We start from the raw sequence: 18,165 nt of genomic DNA on the forward strand, positions 1-18,165 counted from the left end.
GATGCTTCGTCCATAGAAGTTGACTGTTACAACTTCCAACTGATATGTATTATACTTTTTTTGTGGACAATACAATTGTTTGTTGCCTTTTGCTTGCCCATGAAATGAGATTATTACCATGAAATTGACAACTTCCACTCATGTTTTTTTTCTTCTATTTTATCTCTAACATAATCAACATCACAAAATCTAAATAACTTGTAATATTTTGTTTTCTTATTACACATGTCAAGGTTAATAGCATATTTTAGATATATAAAGATTCTTTTAACAATAGTTAAATGAGATTCTATAAGATCTGATTCGAAAAAAGCACAAAATTTATATCGAATAAAATATCAAGTAAAGAAGTAGTGAAATAAAAAAGTAATCCTATCATACATGTGCCTATATTGCATGTAAGGTGCATTGGAGTTACTATAAGCTTACGTTCCAACATGTCAAACTTCTTTAAAAGTTCATTTATGTATTTGCTTTGGTAAATCCATACTCCACAAATACATTGATTGATTTGAATGCCCAAAAAGAACTTGAGTTCTTCTATCATACTCATTTCAATTTGAGTCAACACAATCTTAACAAAAAATTTAACAAAATTTTGACAAAGAGTAATACTAGTAGAACAAAAAATGAAATCATCAACATATATGTGTATTATAATAATTTCATTCAATTATCTTACTTAATAATGTAGTGTCAACTTAACCTTTTGAAAAATCATTTTCAATAAGAAAATTACTTAGTTTATCATACCAAACTCAAAAGGCTTGTTTGATACCATAGAGACTTATTTTTTTCAATTTGTACACATGTTTTTGGTGTCTGACATCTTCAAACCAGAAGTTGTTTAACATGCACTTCTTCATTCTTCATTAATGTACCCATTTTGGAATTCACTTTTGACATCTACTTGATGATACAATGTAATATCATGGTTTATATCAAATGATAATAACAATTTAATTGCTTCCAGTCTAGCTACAAATGCAAACATTTGAGTGTAACTAATACATTCTTGTTAACTATAACTTTGAGCTACCATTCTAGCTAAATGCAAAAGTTTTAGTGTAATCAAACATTTTTATTGACTATAATTTTAAGCTACTAATCTATCTTTGTTCGTTACCACTTTTTATTGATCGTTAAGTTTGTTTCTAAAAGCCCATTTAATTCTAATAACGTGTTTTTCTTTTGACCGTGACATAAGATCTCAAATTTCATTTCTTTGAAATTGATTTTGTTCTTCTTGCATTTTCACGTCCAAACATCATTTCTCAATAACTTCATTGAGAGATTGGTTCAACCATCAAGAATAATTCAATTTAAAAAAATCTCATTTTTAAAAAACTATTTTATAATCAAGAGGTTGGTTAAACATTTTTTTAAGTTACCATATATTCTGCATTATTGAAAAATCACATGACTTTTTAATGTTTTTTGGGTACAATTTTTTATTTTTTTTATTTAATTATGAAGTTTTCAATGATTTTTTTTAAACTAATGATAAATCATATAAAATATTATTTTGTGAAACTTTTACTATTATAACCTAGCAGAATTTTTTTTCTAAAGGATATTGCAGTGAAACGCATACACAAATAAATGGGGAGAATGATTACCCATGTCTATGCTACATGCTAGTCCTCTATCACTACGAATATTTATGACGCAAAAATATGCTTAACTGTTGCAAATAAAGTAAAATAAAGATAGAAAAAAAAATCCGACCTACCGGATTCGAACCAGTGACCTAAGGATTAACTGTTGAAACCAACTACAGTCCTCCGCTCTACCAACTGAGCTAAGGTCGGTTGCTGGTTGATAAACGGAATTTTGCAAAATATTGTTTTCAAATGAAGCAATAGTAGACGAAAAACATATTTTTATTGGGGTGAGAGAGGCTCGAACTCTCGACCTCAGGATTACTCTTAGCTATGAGACCTACGCGCTAGCCAACTGCGCCACCACCCCAATTGTTGTAAGCGGTTCGAGTAAACTGAATATAACGATTTTTCATTAAGTGAATTGAGAAATTATTAGTAATTACTGTGAGAGCTGAAAAAAACCTAATAGATCGCATCGTACTATTATTCCTGTGAAAACACACAACCAAATTCGAACCCTAATTGCTAGGTTTCCGCCACAAATTGCCGCCATAACAATTTCAACAACTGCATCTAGATCTCAAATCAAATCCCACTGTACACCAACTCCCTAATCCTATCTACTTTCAAAATCTTTTATTCTTTTCGTTTCCATCGATTACTGATTCTCGTTTCTTCTGTTTTAGGGTTTGTTTCTGATTCCGCAGTAGTACTATTTAGGGATCTTCATTGCTTTTCAAATTGATTTCGGTACAGGTATATACTAATCCACCAAATACTGTATGAACGAACTCTTTCATTTGCGATTTGATGAAAATTTTGTTTAAAAGAGGAACTTAACCCTAACTTAGTAGAATTAATGCAGTCCCTAAACGTAATATTCACTATTTTCATAAGACCTAAGTCATGTTAAAGAGCACGAAATTCCCATTTCTTACTGGAATGGTATTATTATTATTCAGTATCTTCTATAATAGTATTGCAGGTATATGTATGGGGGAATTATTAGTTTTGAATATTTAGGTCAAAAAACATGATACCCTCACCTTGCTGGAGGTACTGACTTTGATTCAAGTTCTTTCATGCTTTGATGTTGAAACAGGTAGACTTAACAGAGTACATTCCAATTTTAGAATTGCCCCACATTTAAGAGTCTATTTGGTTGATATTGGGTAGAAGAGTTTGAAGGATGTTGGTCTGGCCAAATTACTTGCCGTGATTCTCCGTAGCCTTAGTATTCATCCACCTTTGGAAATGATTTTTTCTATCTTCTAGTATATGTCAGCCGAAGGACATTTCTAATTTGTCTTGATTCACAAGCATAGGCTGTTTGGTATAGGGATGGGATACTAGGAAGTAGGAAGTTCCCTAGCTTCCTCCTTAGTGTTCCTGCAAAAGATATCTCAGGAGCCTCAAACCTTAACAATGAGACATGAAAAAACTTTGGCAATAAAAAATAAACTAGTAGGGGGATTGGGGATACCCTGGAGGAAACCTCTTTCCGGAATAAAGTAGGAAATCTTCCATTTAATAAAACAGGGAAAGAAACCGTATTTATTTACGCACTTCTTAAGAAGATTATTCCAATTAGAAGGGAAATCTGTAAAAATGAGCTATTGTTTTATGAAGTTCCACTCAATCCAATGATAGACCTTAATTTAATTCCAACAGAGCCAGTATTGTTTTTTCCTTTTTTCCCTCATGTTTTAGCCCACAATACCAGGTAAAATCAGCTTTGGTCTATTAACAATGTTTTTTTGTAATAATCAGATCAAAGTATTAGCTTCACTATTGGAAACCTCGAGGATCATTGTAAAGACATCACTTCACCGTTGTTTTGGTAAATGAAAGCTGGCATGCCATCAGAACCAGGGGCTGTCGAAGGCTTTGTCAGTTTGATGGTGTGGTAAATCACTTCTTTAGGGAAGTTCTCTCCAGTAGTATTTCTCAAGCGGAATTTAATCCGGCTTTAACCATAGAAGTTGAAGACATTGGTGGCATTGAAAAGATTCAAAACTGTGGAATTTAAGGGGAACAAATAGATGAGTAGAAATGAGTAGGTTGTCTTTCAGGCCTCGACCACTTGACATTCACAAGAAGCTCCCCATTCTCAAGTCCTTCAAGGACTTTGAAGACGACGAGACACCCACTTCTACCCGTAATTCCCAATTGCTACGCATTGTTCCTGAGGTTGAACATGAGGTACGGATCCTTGTAATGTTATATCACTGCACCATATGAAATATTAAGAAATTGATCATAAATTTCCCCCTCTGTAAAAAGTTGAAAATAGGAAAGATACCATTAAAAATGCAATGTTTAGTTCATCAGTAACTCTATTTATTTTTCTTAGGCCCACGTTCAACAGGCTCCCAGCAAGAAATTGGCCTCTGAAATACCCACTCCTCAGTATGTTTATGTGGATACATATGAAAGGGACTATTCTTGCACTTTCGTTCAACCAACTTCCTATTTGCGGGCAAGAGGAGGTATTGCCACCAGATAAGATAATTGAATTATATATGAAATAATTTTAAAAGATTCTTTTGTAAATTCCACTTTGTATGCTGAGAGTTCTTTTATTTTGTTGCAGCTAGGGCCGAGATTGGAGAGTTTGTTGAGTATGATTTGGACAATGAAGATGAGGATTGGCTCTCGGAGTTTAATGAAGAAAGGGATATTCTGACACCTGAAATGTAACTTTTTTGACTGAATTCTGAATTTGTTCAATGATTTTCAGTTATGTGTGTGTTGAGTGCTTGAAATCTAGGGGTACTATTAATCGTGGTTTGTTTTAATTACTCCCTCTAGGGATACTATAATTTATGCATTTTATAACAGTTTTCTCTTTCTTCCAGTTTTTTATATATATATTTTTAATGGATAGGTTTGAGAGTCTTCTTTTCAAGTTGGAGGTGTTGGATCATAAAGCTCGTGAAAGAGCTGGCCTTTTAACAGCCACTCTTGGTTCGCCAATTCCTGTGCTACTACGATTTGAAACTGCTATGGAGGTCATACTCTTTTAGGGTCTTTATGTGTTACGAATCTACCTAGAAACAATTTTGTTCTCTGTGTTGATTGGTTTAGCTGTTGTATTTTTCTAAAAAGAAATATCCCCCAGCTATTTTGTGCTTGGTTACTAAGTACAAAAACTTTACCTCTGGTTCTTGAAGGATTACTTATTAGTGTTTAAGTAAAGACCTAGATGTAGACGTAGTATGCTGATTCACAGTGTTAATTAAATCCTTTTAGAAGTTCTTTTGCAAATGTGAATACAAAGAACCTCATTTGGTTGACTTATCATTAAACCTCAAATCAAGTTTGCGAGATAACAAGATGGGTGATATTTTGAAAGAAAGTTATGTAATTCAACTTAGCAGGACAGTACTTTGAAAAGTGCTGGGACTGCTGCTTGGTTTCTCTAGTTGAAACCATAATAGTTTCCGTCAAACCTGTCTAATAATGGTTTTTATCATTGGCAGTTGGAACACTCATGCAACAGTCATATAACAGCTAGACCTAGACTTCGTGCTAAAATTTTATTGAATTAAGAAGCATGGTTATGGCAATGGTCTATCTATTTCTTGACCACTTGTTGAATATGGTTTTAAGCCTTGTCAAGAGTGGACTTTAGCTCAGCATTTTTTAGTCTTCTTAATGTAATGATAAGTAGTATTGAGAAAACAGACTTGATAGGTGACAAGATTCTTCTTGTAAGAGAGTTGCACATTGATTTTAATGCCAAAAATCACAACACTACCCTAAAGGAATTCAAGTTTTCTTCTTGAGGGTTTGAGTGCAGAATTGAACATTGTATGCCATTGATGAGCTAATGCACGTGTTGTTATTGAAGGTTAACTGTTGATTCATGGATATCTATTTACAGTTTTTTTTGTTAGATGAAAACCCTGAATATTGTGCAGTGTTTTGCTAAATGGCTATGCCAATCGACTTTTGGTTCCTTTTTCTCTAAAAAGTTCATTATTTAGGCTATTATTTATTGTTCTTGAGATTGTAGGAGTGTCTTTGAAGTTTCACAGTGCATTTCATATGTCTTGCAGTACAAACATTACCATGCATATGTTTTGGACATGATTCCTATTGAGCTTATCAAAATTTGTCTTCTTTAAATTTCAGACCTTACAATCTCTAAATGTCAAATACACAATTCTCGAGTCCGTGTATGATTATTGGAAAGAAAAGGTATGTAATTTGACTCTTTTAGAGGGGTATGCCTCATTTGTTATCACTTTATCTTTCTGAATTTATTTCAAATGTATTCATTTGAGATCTAGATTGTACCAGCGCTTGATATTAATGAATATTCACATGACAACGTGGATGCTAATGGGTGGAGGGATGCATTAAGACTTTTAGAATATACCCCAAGGGGAGGATTATAATAAAGTGTCACTTATCTATACTGGTGTTTCCTCTTATAATTTTATGCTTAATCCACAATGAATTAAACCACAGCAACAAAAGGTTCCCCACCACCTACTAGATGCGGTCGGCTACATGGGTATAAGATGTCATTGTATTATTGAATAAACAATGTTTTCAATAGTCTATTTAGATGTATTATATAAAGTACTTTTTAATTATTTCACTTAGACATTTTCTCGGGCTTCCTTCTACCTTAACTATTGGAGAATTATTATCCCCACTTTTCTTCTCACATTTATTTCCAATCTTGTCTTTTATTTCCACTCATCAAAAATGACATTTTTATTTTTGCAACACTCAGCTTACTTATGCTCTTATTGTTACCACCCAAGATCTAGTGCCATAAAACATCACTATGGCTTTGTTGTAAAATTTTCTTGAGTTTAATAGGAACCTTTTGATCTCAAATAACACCTTATCTCTTCAATCACCCAGCTAGCTTGAATCTTATGATTTACGTCTATTTCTATCTAAGGTGCTGAAGCTGTGCTATGAATCTAGATCATTCCTCTTTATATGCTTCTTTTAGTCAATTTTTACCCAAGTTATTGATGCCTTACCCCTTATTTGCATATCTTTGGCAGCGAATACAGTGGCTAAAGCCTATTTTGCGACGTTTGCAGGTTGGCTTTCAAACCGTTCATTTAATACATTTTGTCGTATGTTAATATATATGCATTTAATTTCAGTTCTTATGTATTTGATATATGATTCATCTGTTCTATTACTCAATTGAGCCGGCCTTCTACAGTTTTGTTTAGAGATTTTTAGTTTTCTTTTTTAGCTTCTATTTCTAGTTCTGCATGAATAGACATGACATGATGTCCAATTTTGTTACAGGATTATAGGTGCATTCATTATCCTCTTTTGTTTACCGGTTTGCTTAGACATTATCTTAGTCATTTAGTTATTTTGCTTATCAAGTTTTAAAGTTATTTTATTGGCATTAGTTTTTGCTTAATTCAATTTCTTATTCATAATCTAGTTTTCTTCAGTGCAAGATCAACTATTCTTTTCGAAGTCTTCTATTTGAATTTCTTCTTAAGCAGTTTGCTGCTAGCCCCAGTAGTTAGAGTTATTCGATTTTTGTCTTCTGATGGGTTGGCTATAGTTACTTGTTTTCCTTAAGTAGTATGATTTGCAAGCTCATTATGAAGAGCTTTGACAAGATGTACTGAATTATCCATGCAGCCAGCTCCAGCTGTTAATGACACCAACCCATATAATGTCTTTCGTCCAAGGGAAAAGGCCCATAGGCTTCACACAAGAAGGGTAAGTGGAACAGTTCTCTTATTGTAGTTGTACTTTGTTTTTGGGAAAATGCATTTTCCTCCAAGGCATCAATTTATGAAAATGTAAGTAGTACTTTTGGTTGAGTAAGCCCATTATTTTTTCTGTTCAGATGCAAAGAAGAGAAAACAATGTGCAGTCGTTTGAAAAGCTTCGCCAGGTTAGCACCTGTTAATTAATTCTGACTCTATGACTTCTGTTGAGCTTGTTAAAATTGGGCTTGACGCTTCTCTTCTCATTTGAGGACCTGGTATTCAGTGTGAGCGTGGGGTAACGGGATTATGACCTTGTGGTTTATCCTTGCACTGATTTATTATTTATCTGAAAGTGAATGTACAAATTTTGAAAGTATTGATAGAGATCTATTTCTTTGTTCATTATTACAGGGAATAACAAGTTTCTTGAAAATATTTTGATCAGTACTTTGTATGTTTCTAACCAAGTTTCTTAAATATAAAATCCTGTGTTTTTACATGCTAAAACCGTATTGTGTATATATATTGAGTGCAACTAATATTTCCTCGCCCAAAAATTTAGTAAAAAGACATCATTATTGTCATGATCTTTGGTTTTATGGTATCTTCTGTTGTTCACTATCAACAGAACCACTTTTTTTATTAAAAAATAATGTAAAAATCATTTGCTTGGAAACAATTAGCAGTTTTGGGGTTGTAACTTGTAAGTATGACTATGTCATCCTAGCACAAACAAACTAACAAGTTTATGGAGCTGAAGGCTGTTCGTAATTTGACCAATGACTTTAATGAGAATAATGAACATTGCTCGGTATGTAAATTCCTTAATTTAGTACATGGCTTGTGTGCTGGAAATTATTTGGAAGACGACAGAAAAATGGTAAACCAAAGCATTCACCTTAATGGATTGTAATATAACATAAATTTTCTTTTCCTGACATGCTTTATATCTTTCCATTTGGCTGATAATAAGATTGCTAGCAAGTAAATACGTTAAATCAAATCACTTAGGATTGAAAGTGACACATACATATTTTGGTGTTTAGGTCATGGTTTTGGAGTTCAATATTGCTTATGTAATAGATGGTGCTGCTATTCTGCCTATAGTTGTTGTTTTAACCTAAAATGATTTGATTTGTATCCATTTCCAGTTTCTTCTGTGTTATCGTAACTGTTATAATGTAGAAGCTACCAATTAAACTATATGATTTTTGAGGCGGTGTAGTCAGAAATTCATCATAGAGAACGTAAATCACGAATTGTTACAAGTTCACCCAGACAGTGGTTCTAAATTTTTAAAATAAGCCAAAGTCAATAAATTTAAACCAGAATCAAATCCAACGGTTGAGTTCAATTTGTCGCTTTATCGTACAACTAGTTTTTGTAGTATTTAACTTTTTCCTTGTTCATGTCTCCTGTTTAAAAAAATGTATGGTTGAAAAAAAAACCATTCAAATTGGAATGTTTTTGATGAAGTGTATATTACCTGAGAATTTATTTTAAGCTCTTTGCATAAACAGGTTAGGCGCAACCTTGACCAAGCCAAGAGCTTGTTGGAAGCTTTGATCAAGGTGTGACTTTCAAGCTGTCTAGGGTGTTTTACCCAATATTTACCCTTTTCTATTCTTACTTATTGTGTTGATATACAAACATAACCAGAGGGAAGAGAAAAAAAGAGACGTAATAGAGAGTGAAGTTACACTACAGAGGATGCAAATGAAGTACAAGGTATGGGTATCATTTCATATGTTTAATGTGTTTGAACCTGTTGATACTTAGAGCCGATTATGATTGTTAAATCCTGTCGAGTCTTTACCGGTGCTTCTGCTATTCACAATGGTTACAAAACTTATTCAAAAATATTTGAGACCTCTTGAACATAGTGGAGACAATGATGGTAGATTCCTCTTGGTTGAATTTTCTCTTGTTTTGGGTTTTGCTAAACAGTTCTGTAATGATAAATCTCTATTCTCTAGTTTTTAATGATTCAGTATATCCGTCTAATGGACAAATATCTGTCGTGGACTCTGGAATTTATTGTGTTTTTTCAACTGAGGTGTAAAGTGCATTCTAAACTATTTAGAAACTTGTGAACTGATGTAGAATTATATATTTCAGCATGAAACAGAATTTTTGGAAGACAACTTGGCACTGTCTGGGTTTACTCCCTTCTCTTCCAAGCTTGTTTCAAGTGAAGAGGAATATTTTGATTCAGACGATGTCATGACCAGCCTTCTTCCTCGCTCACGATCTACTGTACAGAATTTACATCCCTATGACTCCAACCTGCCCATGGTTCCTACAGTCAGCGCAAAGCAAGAGTTAAAGAGGATACATGTTCCACATGGATGGCCACATAAACTGGTAAATAAATCAATATAGATTTTGCTAATTTTTAGCAAGGTCTTCTCCCCTAACATATTCTTGTGTCTTGAAAAGAAGATTCGTGTGTTAAAATTTCCATTTTACTTTCATATTCAGCGTGAATGTTGATGAGTTTTGTGGTATGTGCCTCTATGCAGGATCCACTTGAACCCGTTTTATTGTTCACAAAGCCGTTACTTCCTGGTAAGTTGGCAGTGGCAGGTATTTTGCCACCTGATTCTGTCGCAAAAAACGGGGGGTCAGCACAACCACCATATACATTTCGTGGAAGAATTGGCAGAGGTGGCCGCATAATATTTGACAGATCGAATTTGCTTATGCAAACTCCAATTGATTGTGGTAATTCTTATTATATGCCGCCAAAACCAAGACCTTCAACATGTAACTAACTTGTTCATATAATCTGGTGCTAAATTGGTACCCTCCCCTGTTGGTTAGGATTTTAGTTTATAATCATTAGGAAGATACAAGATTGTTTTGGGGAACTTGTAAACATGGTTTAGGGTCTGCAAGTTTTTTTCTTGCTATACAAGGCCTTCAAGTGTTTCAATGGGGTTTTGTATTATGTTTAAGGGAGTATATATTTGTCTTTCCCATGCAATGAGCTTTCAAGCTCCATTAAAAAACAATTCCAAAAATGAAAAAAAAAATCAAGATAACCCAATTTCAAAACTGATTCCCATTATTACAGTTTACCATTTGTATTTTTAATAACACCATTTCCATATTTTGATGCTGTTATTTATTTTGGAAATCATCTTTGAGGAAATAATCAGTTATTTATAAGCTTTTGTATACATGATTCCGTTCTCGCGAGACTTGTATACACATTCTCTGATTGATTTTCTTTTATGTTCATTCTAAAATTTTATTTTTGTATAATAAAAAGAACATGAGATCAAAATATATGACTTAGGAGTGTATTGAATTGAGATTTTAAGAGAATGCATGATTCACCGATCATCTTTCACGTTCGCTCTAGACTTTTATCTATAAGCGTGTTTATAGTGAGAATGAAATCAAAATGGATGATTAAGGATGATTAACTTATTGATTATCTTTCACATTCATTCTACACAAGTGTTTATAGTGAAAATGTATTTTTTATAAAAGAATAAAAGAACATTTATGAGCTTTGAGATTAAAATAGATGACCTAAGAGTATATTGAATTGAGATTATAAGAGACTATTTTTATAAAAATTAAATTTTTTAAAGACTTTAGTAGGATTATATTAACTTTTAAGACTTTTTCGAATGACGGTTTATAATCAAGATTTTCACGTTTGAATTTCAAATAATTTATAAATTTTTATTTTAAAAAATAGTAAAAAAATAGATAATAAATGGAGGAGACTATTCAAAGATATTTGTTCAATTTAAAAAGAAAAATACTTGCAGAGTGAGACAATTTTTCAATAGCCACCACGCAATTCCAATTTTGTTCCTTGCATCTGTAGATGCACATTCGGAAGTACATTTTTTTTTCAAAAATTTTATTTCGTTCCCTAGATGTATTTACGGAAGCGTTAAAAAATATAGTATTGTATAGTTAAAATTAACTTATTTCTTTTCAGCAAACATTTCGGAGATGCATCTACGGAACGTATTGAAAACAAAGTGTTCTGTAGATATATCTACGGAACAGTCTACTATATTTTCAAATCATGTTCATTCAACTCTAAAATTCAATTTTTATTACAAAAATGTCAAATTAAAGTAATGCATTTTAAAGGCAATAGTAAATGATAGACAAAAAAAACATCGTATAAATAATATCGTTCATGATGTCGAATACATCATCAAAGTAACATACATAAAATAGAAATACAGATATAAAAAAATCACAGTAATCACTACTGTGTGTGTCGGACATCTTGCGCATCTCCTCTACCTCTAGCCCCGCCTCCGCCTCTGCGTCCACCACGCCCTCTGCTGACTCTTCCTCTAACGTCAAGTGCCCCACCAGTCCTGGCACAATGCCTATGGTATATAAATGTCTCCTCTTCCAGCCTAATCATAACAACCACCACACTCCTCTGCTTAGACCCCTGAAAGAATAAACCATCTGCAATGGCTCCCAGGCCCGTGTCGGCTATCTGACGACACCGAGAAAGAAGATCCTGAGTGTGGTCCAACTCAGCCTGATGAGTCTGCAGAATCTCCTCGTGGGCTGGTCTGGGCTGATCTCCAGGTGTAGCGGGAAATATGTACGAGTGTGACACTTTGTAGTATCAGGTGATGTACCTCTCAACGTAACTCCAGTCGCTCTCTCATCTCGTCGCCCAAACTGTAACACTCCATATTTTCGTAATTTAAATTAAATTAATTTAATTGAATTATGGGGAATTATTTGGAATTATTGAGAAATTAGGCAAATGGGCTTAAGCAGTGATTAGTAAAGAGGGGGGTGCATTGGTAGGCCCTATTACTAATTAGAATGGTTTTATTTTATTTTATTTTTCACAAAATAAAGGGATTGTGATAAAAGAGGAATAGAACCAAGGAGAAGAGAAAGTTTGAACGTGAAAAGAGAAGAGAAGCAGAGAAGTGTGAAAAAAGGAAGAGCGAAAAATCAACCTTCAGGTAAGGGGGGACTCTTCCATTTATCTTCTATTATGGGATTATAGGTAGTAAGATGGAGTTGAACAGGTTGTTTATGTCAATTGAGTTATGCTTAGGTTGTAGAATGTTAGGTTTTGGGAGAATTGATTAATAATGTTGTATTGATCATGTATGGTGTTAATTGGATGGTTGAAATGTGTTAAATTGTTTTTGTTGTTGCTGTTTTGGTGTTATAATACATATGGGTGCGAATTGGTATGGATTCGGGTTTCTACGGTGTTGGAAAAATGGGGTTTTTTCTGCTACAGCAGCGTCAGAAATCGGTTCCCAGGTGGGAGGAACCGGGTTCCCGTAGTGAAAATCAGAAGCGAAGGATTTTTGTTCAGCAGGAACCGGTTCCCATGTAGGTACAACCCGGTTCCTAGTAGTAAAAACCATAGAGGAGTTTCTGAAGGATTTCAGGAACCGGTTCCCACGTAGGGAGGAACCCGGTTCCACGTACTTTTTTTAAATTTTACTTAACTTTGAAAACTCCTAACTTTTAAACCGTAAATCGGATTTTGGTTCCGTTTCGAGCATAGTGAAGTTAATCAAATATTTTACATAATAAAATAGTGTTTTGGGTCGTGACTCGAAATTATTTTAAAACACTTAATTTTACTTGGTTGTGGTAATTTATGCGTACAGGCATATTAATGAATGTTTTACTTGTTATGATGTTGTGGTTGTAATTGGTGTTTGATATACATATATTGTTGATGTAAAATATGTATTTTGTTATGGTTGAGAAATAACATAACTGTGTGTGGCTATTGATGGTTGTGTTGGTTGATGATTATGACATCTGGTTGATTAATGTTGATGATGAGCATGTTATGGGTGATGCATGCATTTCATAATCATTATGTGGCTGATCCTTGACGATGGTGGATCAGTGGTAGATAATTCCCATTGTATGGAATTAGTGAGTGGGTGTCGCCGTATCCTTGACGATGGTGGATCGGTGAGATGGGTTATCCCATATTTGGTACCACATGCATATAGTTGCATTGCATTAGGCTACTTGTGTTATTATAACATGAATGGAAGATTGTCCAATGTTATAATACGTGTGATTGTGTATTGGTTGTGATTATATGGGTGGTTGTGAATGTGATCATAACTATAATTGGGTGAATAATATGTGATTGATATTTTATTATCTATATCTTATAACATTGGTTAAATGTGAATGAGACTCACCCTTACTGTTGTTATTTTTCAGATTGAGGAGTAGCTTTGTACTTGGTGAGGATTAGCTCATTTAATTAAACACTGGGGACGTTATTTAGAGTTACTTGTTAAACTCTTTTTATTGGGTGTTTTAATGATGGTTGTGTTTTAAGTCTATGACTTTGGTTGTTTCATTATTCAGATGTTAAAGATATTTCCGCTGTGTTAACATGATAATCTGAATAATTTTGGTTTAACGTTCTCTTTTATGGCATGACATGAGTATTGTTTGATTATATGGAAGTTGTAATGCCCTTTTCATGTTTTACTCTGATTATTGTTAAATATTTATGCGGGGTATTAGAAGGGTGTTACACAAGCCTCCTCAGGAACAATGTGATGCACCCAGTTTACAAAGAGCTCATTTATTTACAAACAGATCATAAATACTCTAATTGCAAAGAGATGAAAAGTTGTTCCAAATAAGGTTTGAATAAAGTATAATTATATTTTAATTATATTTTTATAAAAAAATCATGAAAACTGCGTCATTTTGTGCGAAAAAAAAAGAGTATGCATTTGAACCACTGGTTTTATAAAACCGCCGGTTCACCGTTTTTTTTTCCGGTTTTGACCGGTTTTGGTCGGTTTTTACCGGTTCAATAGCAAATCTGGTCCAACAATCAGACCAGACCGATGACCCCTCCGATTCCCGGTCTGACTGGCCCGATCAATCGGTTCGGTCTGGTTTTTAAAACCCTGGCTTGTACGTCAGTACAGTCGCTCTCCAGTTGCACTCATAGATACGTGTTGTATCCGATAGGTGCGTCAGGTAGACGACGCTTGTGTACGACGAGCTCGTATCCACAAAGAGCTGAGTGCCTATTAAATGTAGGAAGTAACATCTCAGTGTCCAATCTCCGTATATATCCGCCTCTACCTCGTCACTAACTGCCTCTTGTGCCACAACAAGCTCCTCATCATATCTCCGCTGCAAGAAGCCAAACTTGACGTGGGTCCCGCAGGGTCCTCTCCACCTCCTCAAACGCGTCATCAGGATCAGCCCCCAGCTCAACAATCAACATCTCCATCACTCCCTCCTTCGTTAGCCTACCGTGACCAAGAAGGGTACCCCTGATAGGTAGATGCACAAGGCATGCCACATCATCAAGAGTGATGGTAATCTCACCGTGAGGAAGTTGAAATGAGGAAGTCTCTGGATGCCATCTCTCAGCAAATGCCATTAGCAACCCATTAAGTATCGTCTCGTAGTCCACCTGATAGAGGTCCCTTAGGCCAGAAGCTGCAATTACATCCCGAAACCACGACTAGTAAGGCTGCACAAGAGCGACAATCTTCCGGCCATGGTTGTAGAACCTCTGGGAATTCCTCTCCTGTTTTTTTTAAAACACGGTTATTGAAAAGCAAATTAAAAAGCTAAAGGAAAAAAGTAATAAGTAATAACCAAAGAAAATTTACCGCTTCTTCCCAGATACGCATGGCTGCATGATCTCCATACTCTGTCAACATGAATGCGTCTATATCCCCCTGTACCAGATAGGATGCGGCACCAGATCATCCTCGTGCAGCTCCAGAGGTGGCAGATCAGATCCTGCATCGGCCGTCATTGGCACAGACACAAGAGTAGAAGTAGAAGTACTACCACGACGACGTCTGCCCACACCCTTGTGAGGAACTCTCAGCATCATCCTGAGGCCTCTGTTGTGTAATAGTAACTGGGGAGGACCCCTCAAGTGGAATGTATGTAGAAAGCCCTTCAACTGGGACAGATGGAGAAGGCACAACCGAAGCGGGTGTATCAGGCTGCTGCGACGACAACTTCATCAGTGACATGAGATACTACACGCACCCGTTCACGCTGTTGAAAGAGTATTGTGGTGTACTTTCCGTTATTATCGTATCCACAGGGATTATTGCGATATCACCGCCGTTCTATAGCCTATTTTGTCTTGAGTTAATGTTACTTTAGTTTTAGGTTTGCAAAAGATCATTTAATTTTAGTAGCAAAGAGTAAATTAATGAAAGTTCTAAGTTAAAGAAAATGTATCAAGATTCAATTTCATCGACCTAAGTTTGTATGTTTCCTTATAAATAGATGCTTATGAACTTGCTAACGATCAATATAATTACGTATCGACACCTATATCGTCCGTGTCCGCAACGATATAGTCAGATTTACCGTATTGTTTAACCGACGATTTCTCCACCGTTTAAACAATACAAATAACGTTTTAAAACCGATACTTAGTAAACATCAAACTCTAAATCCATGTCTGCAACTTATAGTTTGAAAGATGATGAGCTAGGTCTAGATACAAACATTGATGTCTCAAACATTTATACCAAAGAAAAAGCTTTAATAAACAAACTAAACCATCTATATTGATCATCACTTGTTCATACACATATATTCACAAGAAAAACATACAAAAGGCTAGGAAGATTACATCTTATCTTGATACAAAAGGGGTTTAGCTATCCATGAGAATGGTAGCTTGCATAAGAAGGAAAGGATGAAGATCAACAAGCATCAAAGGCGATTAATCGACAATCAAGGCTTTCAATCTTCAAATCTATGTTTGCTACAGTGTATATTGCTCTTGGTTCTCTCTTAAAAAATCTCTCTCTCTTCTAAAAGTGATCTGGCCCATAAACAAATAAACAAAATTTCGCAGACCGCGCTTAGCGCGGTGCAGCCCGCTAAGCGCGCTATCATTAATTGCTTAAACCGCCCAACCGCGCTAAGCGGGCTCCAGACCTCGCTTAGCGCGGAACTCTCTGCCAGAACTTCCTTCTTTTCTTCAAAAGCGCGCTTAGCGGGCTCAACCTCGCTTAGCGCGCTACCTCTTTTCAGCAATCCTTGGCTTTGGTCTTGGAACATCTTCAAAACGCTTTTTCCATGGTCCAAGCTTCCAATTATCTATAAAAACTACAAAATCCAACATAGATTGCAAAGATAAGAACTATTCAACGATAATATAAATATAAGAATAAATGTATACTAAATGACAATAAAATACTACTATTAACCACAAAAAGACTTGAGAGTTACCAAAAATTACCTAAGATATTTACACAAATTGGTAACTAACACACGCCGCACGGATGCGTGTTGTGCAGTCCTCCCATGTATATCCCTATCCGGGTCGTGGGCCATAATGTCTGCATTGTGATATAAATAACATCGACTTAGATACTATGTATCTATAAATAAACAAGAAAAAAATATTCTGTAGATGCATCTACGGAAGTACCTTAGTTATAAAAAACTATGGTGTTTCCGTAGATGCATCTACGGAAGGTTCTGAAACTCGCAAACTCAACAATGGCATAAGGCCACTGTTCAATGACTCAAAATACTCATGTTTTTGGCTTGACTATCCGTTTTACACATCAAACAGCACCTACATTATCTCTAAATTATATTTCTATAACTATTCAATCATTTCTATACCTAAATATCGAATTCTAACTCGATTTTACAAATACTCTAAAATAACTCAAAAAGTAAAAAACTTACCGATTAAATAGAATTTTGAACTTGATGGAATGTGTTGATAGTTGATGTTGACAGTGTCGGCCGACCTCGGAAGAAAGAAATGTAATATTAGGGAAGTTTGATTTTTGGGGTTGAGAGAATATGAGTTTAAGAAGAGAAAAGTGAAGAACGAGGGAGGGGAAGATTCTGCCGCGAATATAACATAAAATGATTCTTTAGATGCATCTACTAAAATTTCCGTATGTGCATCTACGGAACAAAACAACGTTTAACAAAAAAATGGTACTTCCGAAGATGTATTGTTAACTTTGCGATGATTGTTAGCATTGTTCATTTGTTTTTTCCTAACTTTTTTAATTGTTTATCTCTTATGTTTCATTTTTGCTGTTTCTTTATCTACTGTATAGTTCTTATATGACGTGGATGAGATTTTCTGGTTATTGGCACGTTGTGTCAGTGGTGGAGCCAAGAATTTTAGGCAGCCTGGGCAAAAACTTTACACCATTGATTATTCATCCGTTTTAATTTTCACACCCTATTTTTACTAATTTTGCCTCTAATTTTGTCTCTGATTTTGTCTAAAAATCAACTATTAAATTGGAGGAGTACAAAGAAAATAGGGCTTGAGCCTGTGCGCCTACCCGAGCTAACTGGGCCTTGGCTCCGCCCCTGGTGACGAAGAGATCTATACTCGAATTCGAGAAAAAAACCAAAGCTTAAGATGGTGGTTGCATAGTATCGACGTACTTGACGTATTGTCTCGTTGGGTTGGCGCGAGGAACCCGTCTAAAATAGATCCTCTTAAGGATATTGTCAACTAACAAGTAATTTGCTATGGTGGCAATATTCTCAAATAGGATCTATGACTGTAGGGACCTTGTGTAGAACCCTAAACCAATGACTATTAGGACCGATGGTTGCATAGTTAATGCTTCAGGTTCCTCTATGAGCAGGTTATACCGTTTTCTTCTATAGAAAAGACTAGGATCTTGGGACCTAAAGGCTCAATTGGTTGGGAGCAGATCACTTTGTGATCGCTGTCCGATCTTGCTTAAAGCCAACAAGTTAAAGTGGGTCCCAAGCCATTCAAAATTTTCAAGAGGATCGTAGGGATTTTATTCCTTTTATTGAATAGACTTGGAATTCGTTTAATGCAAGAGGCAAGAAAA

General features: G+C 35.1%; 1 protein-coding gene and 2 non-coding genes across 3 annotated transcripts; 1 reads left to right on the plus strand and 2 right to left on the minus strand.

The window, feature by feature from the left end:
* Positions 1 to 1,722: 1,722 nt before the first annotated feature.
* Positions 1,723 to 1,811, minus strand: TRNAY-GUA (transfer RNA tyrosine (anticodon GUA)). Its single transcript is given in 2 exon segments — positions 1,723 to 1,758; positions 1,775 to 1,811. It is a non-coding gene; the product is annotated as a tRNA-Tyr (tRNA).
* A 76-nt stretch (positions 1,812 to 1,887) lies between these two features.
* On the minus strand, positions 1,888 to 1,971 carry TRNAM-CAU (transfer RNA methionine (anticodon CAU)). The gene is given in 2 exon segments: positions 1,888 to 1,923; positions 1,934 to 1,971. It is a non-coding gene; the product is annotated as a tRNA-Met (tRNA).
* A 73-nt stretch (positions 1,972 to 2,044) lies between these two features.
* LOC131603245 (uncharacterized) lies at positions 2,045 to 10,272 on the plus strand. The gene is made up of 14 exons (XM_058875543.1): positions 2,045 to 2,201; positions 2,291 to 2,360; positions 3,375 to 3,806; positions 3,958 to 4,093; positions 4,198 to 4,300; positions 4,492 to 4,615; positions 5,742 to 5,807; positions 6,635 to 6,673; positions 7,242 to 7,322; positions 7,453 to 7,500; positions 8,836 to 8,886; positions 8,975 to 9,043; positions 9,434 to 9,679; positions 9,838 to 10,272. The coding sequence occupies exons 3-14, from the start codon at positions 3,657 to 3,659 to the stop codon at positions 10,087 to 10,089; spliced, it is 1,365 nt and encodes a 454-aa protein (XP_058731526.1). The 5' UTR covers positions 2,045 to 2,201; positions 2,291 to 2,360; positions 3,375 to 3,656; the 3' UTR covers positions 10,090 to 10,272.
* The last annotated feature ends 7,893 nt before the right edge of the window (positions 10,273 to 18,165 follow it).

Source organism: Vicia villosa, linkage group LG5, assembly GCF_029867415.1.
Source record: "Vicia villosa cultivar HV-30 ecotype Madison, WI linkage group LG5, Vvil1.0, whole genome shotgun sequence".
NCBI classification, from domain to species: domain Eukaryota; kingdom Viridiplantae; phylum Streptophyta; class Magnoliopsida; order Fabales; family Fabaceae; genus Vicia; species Vicia villosa.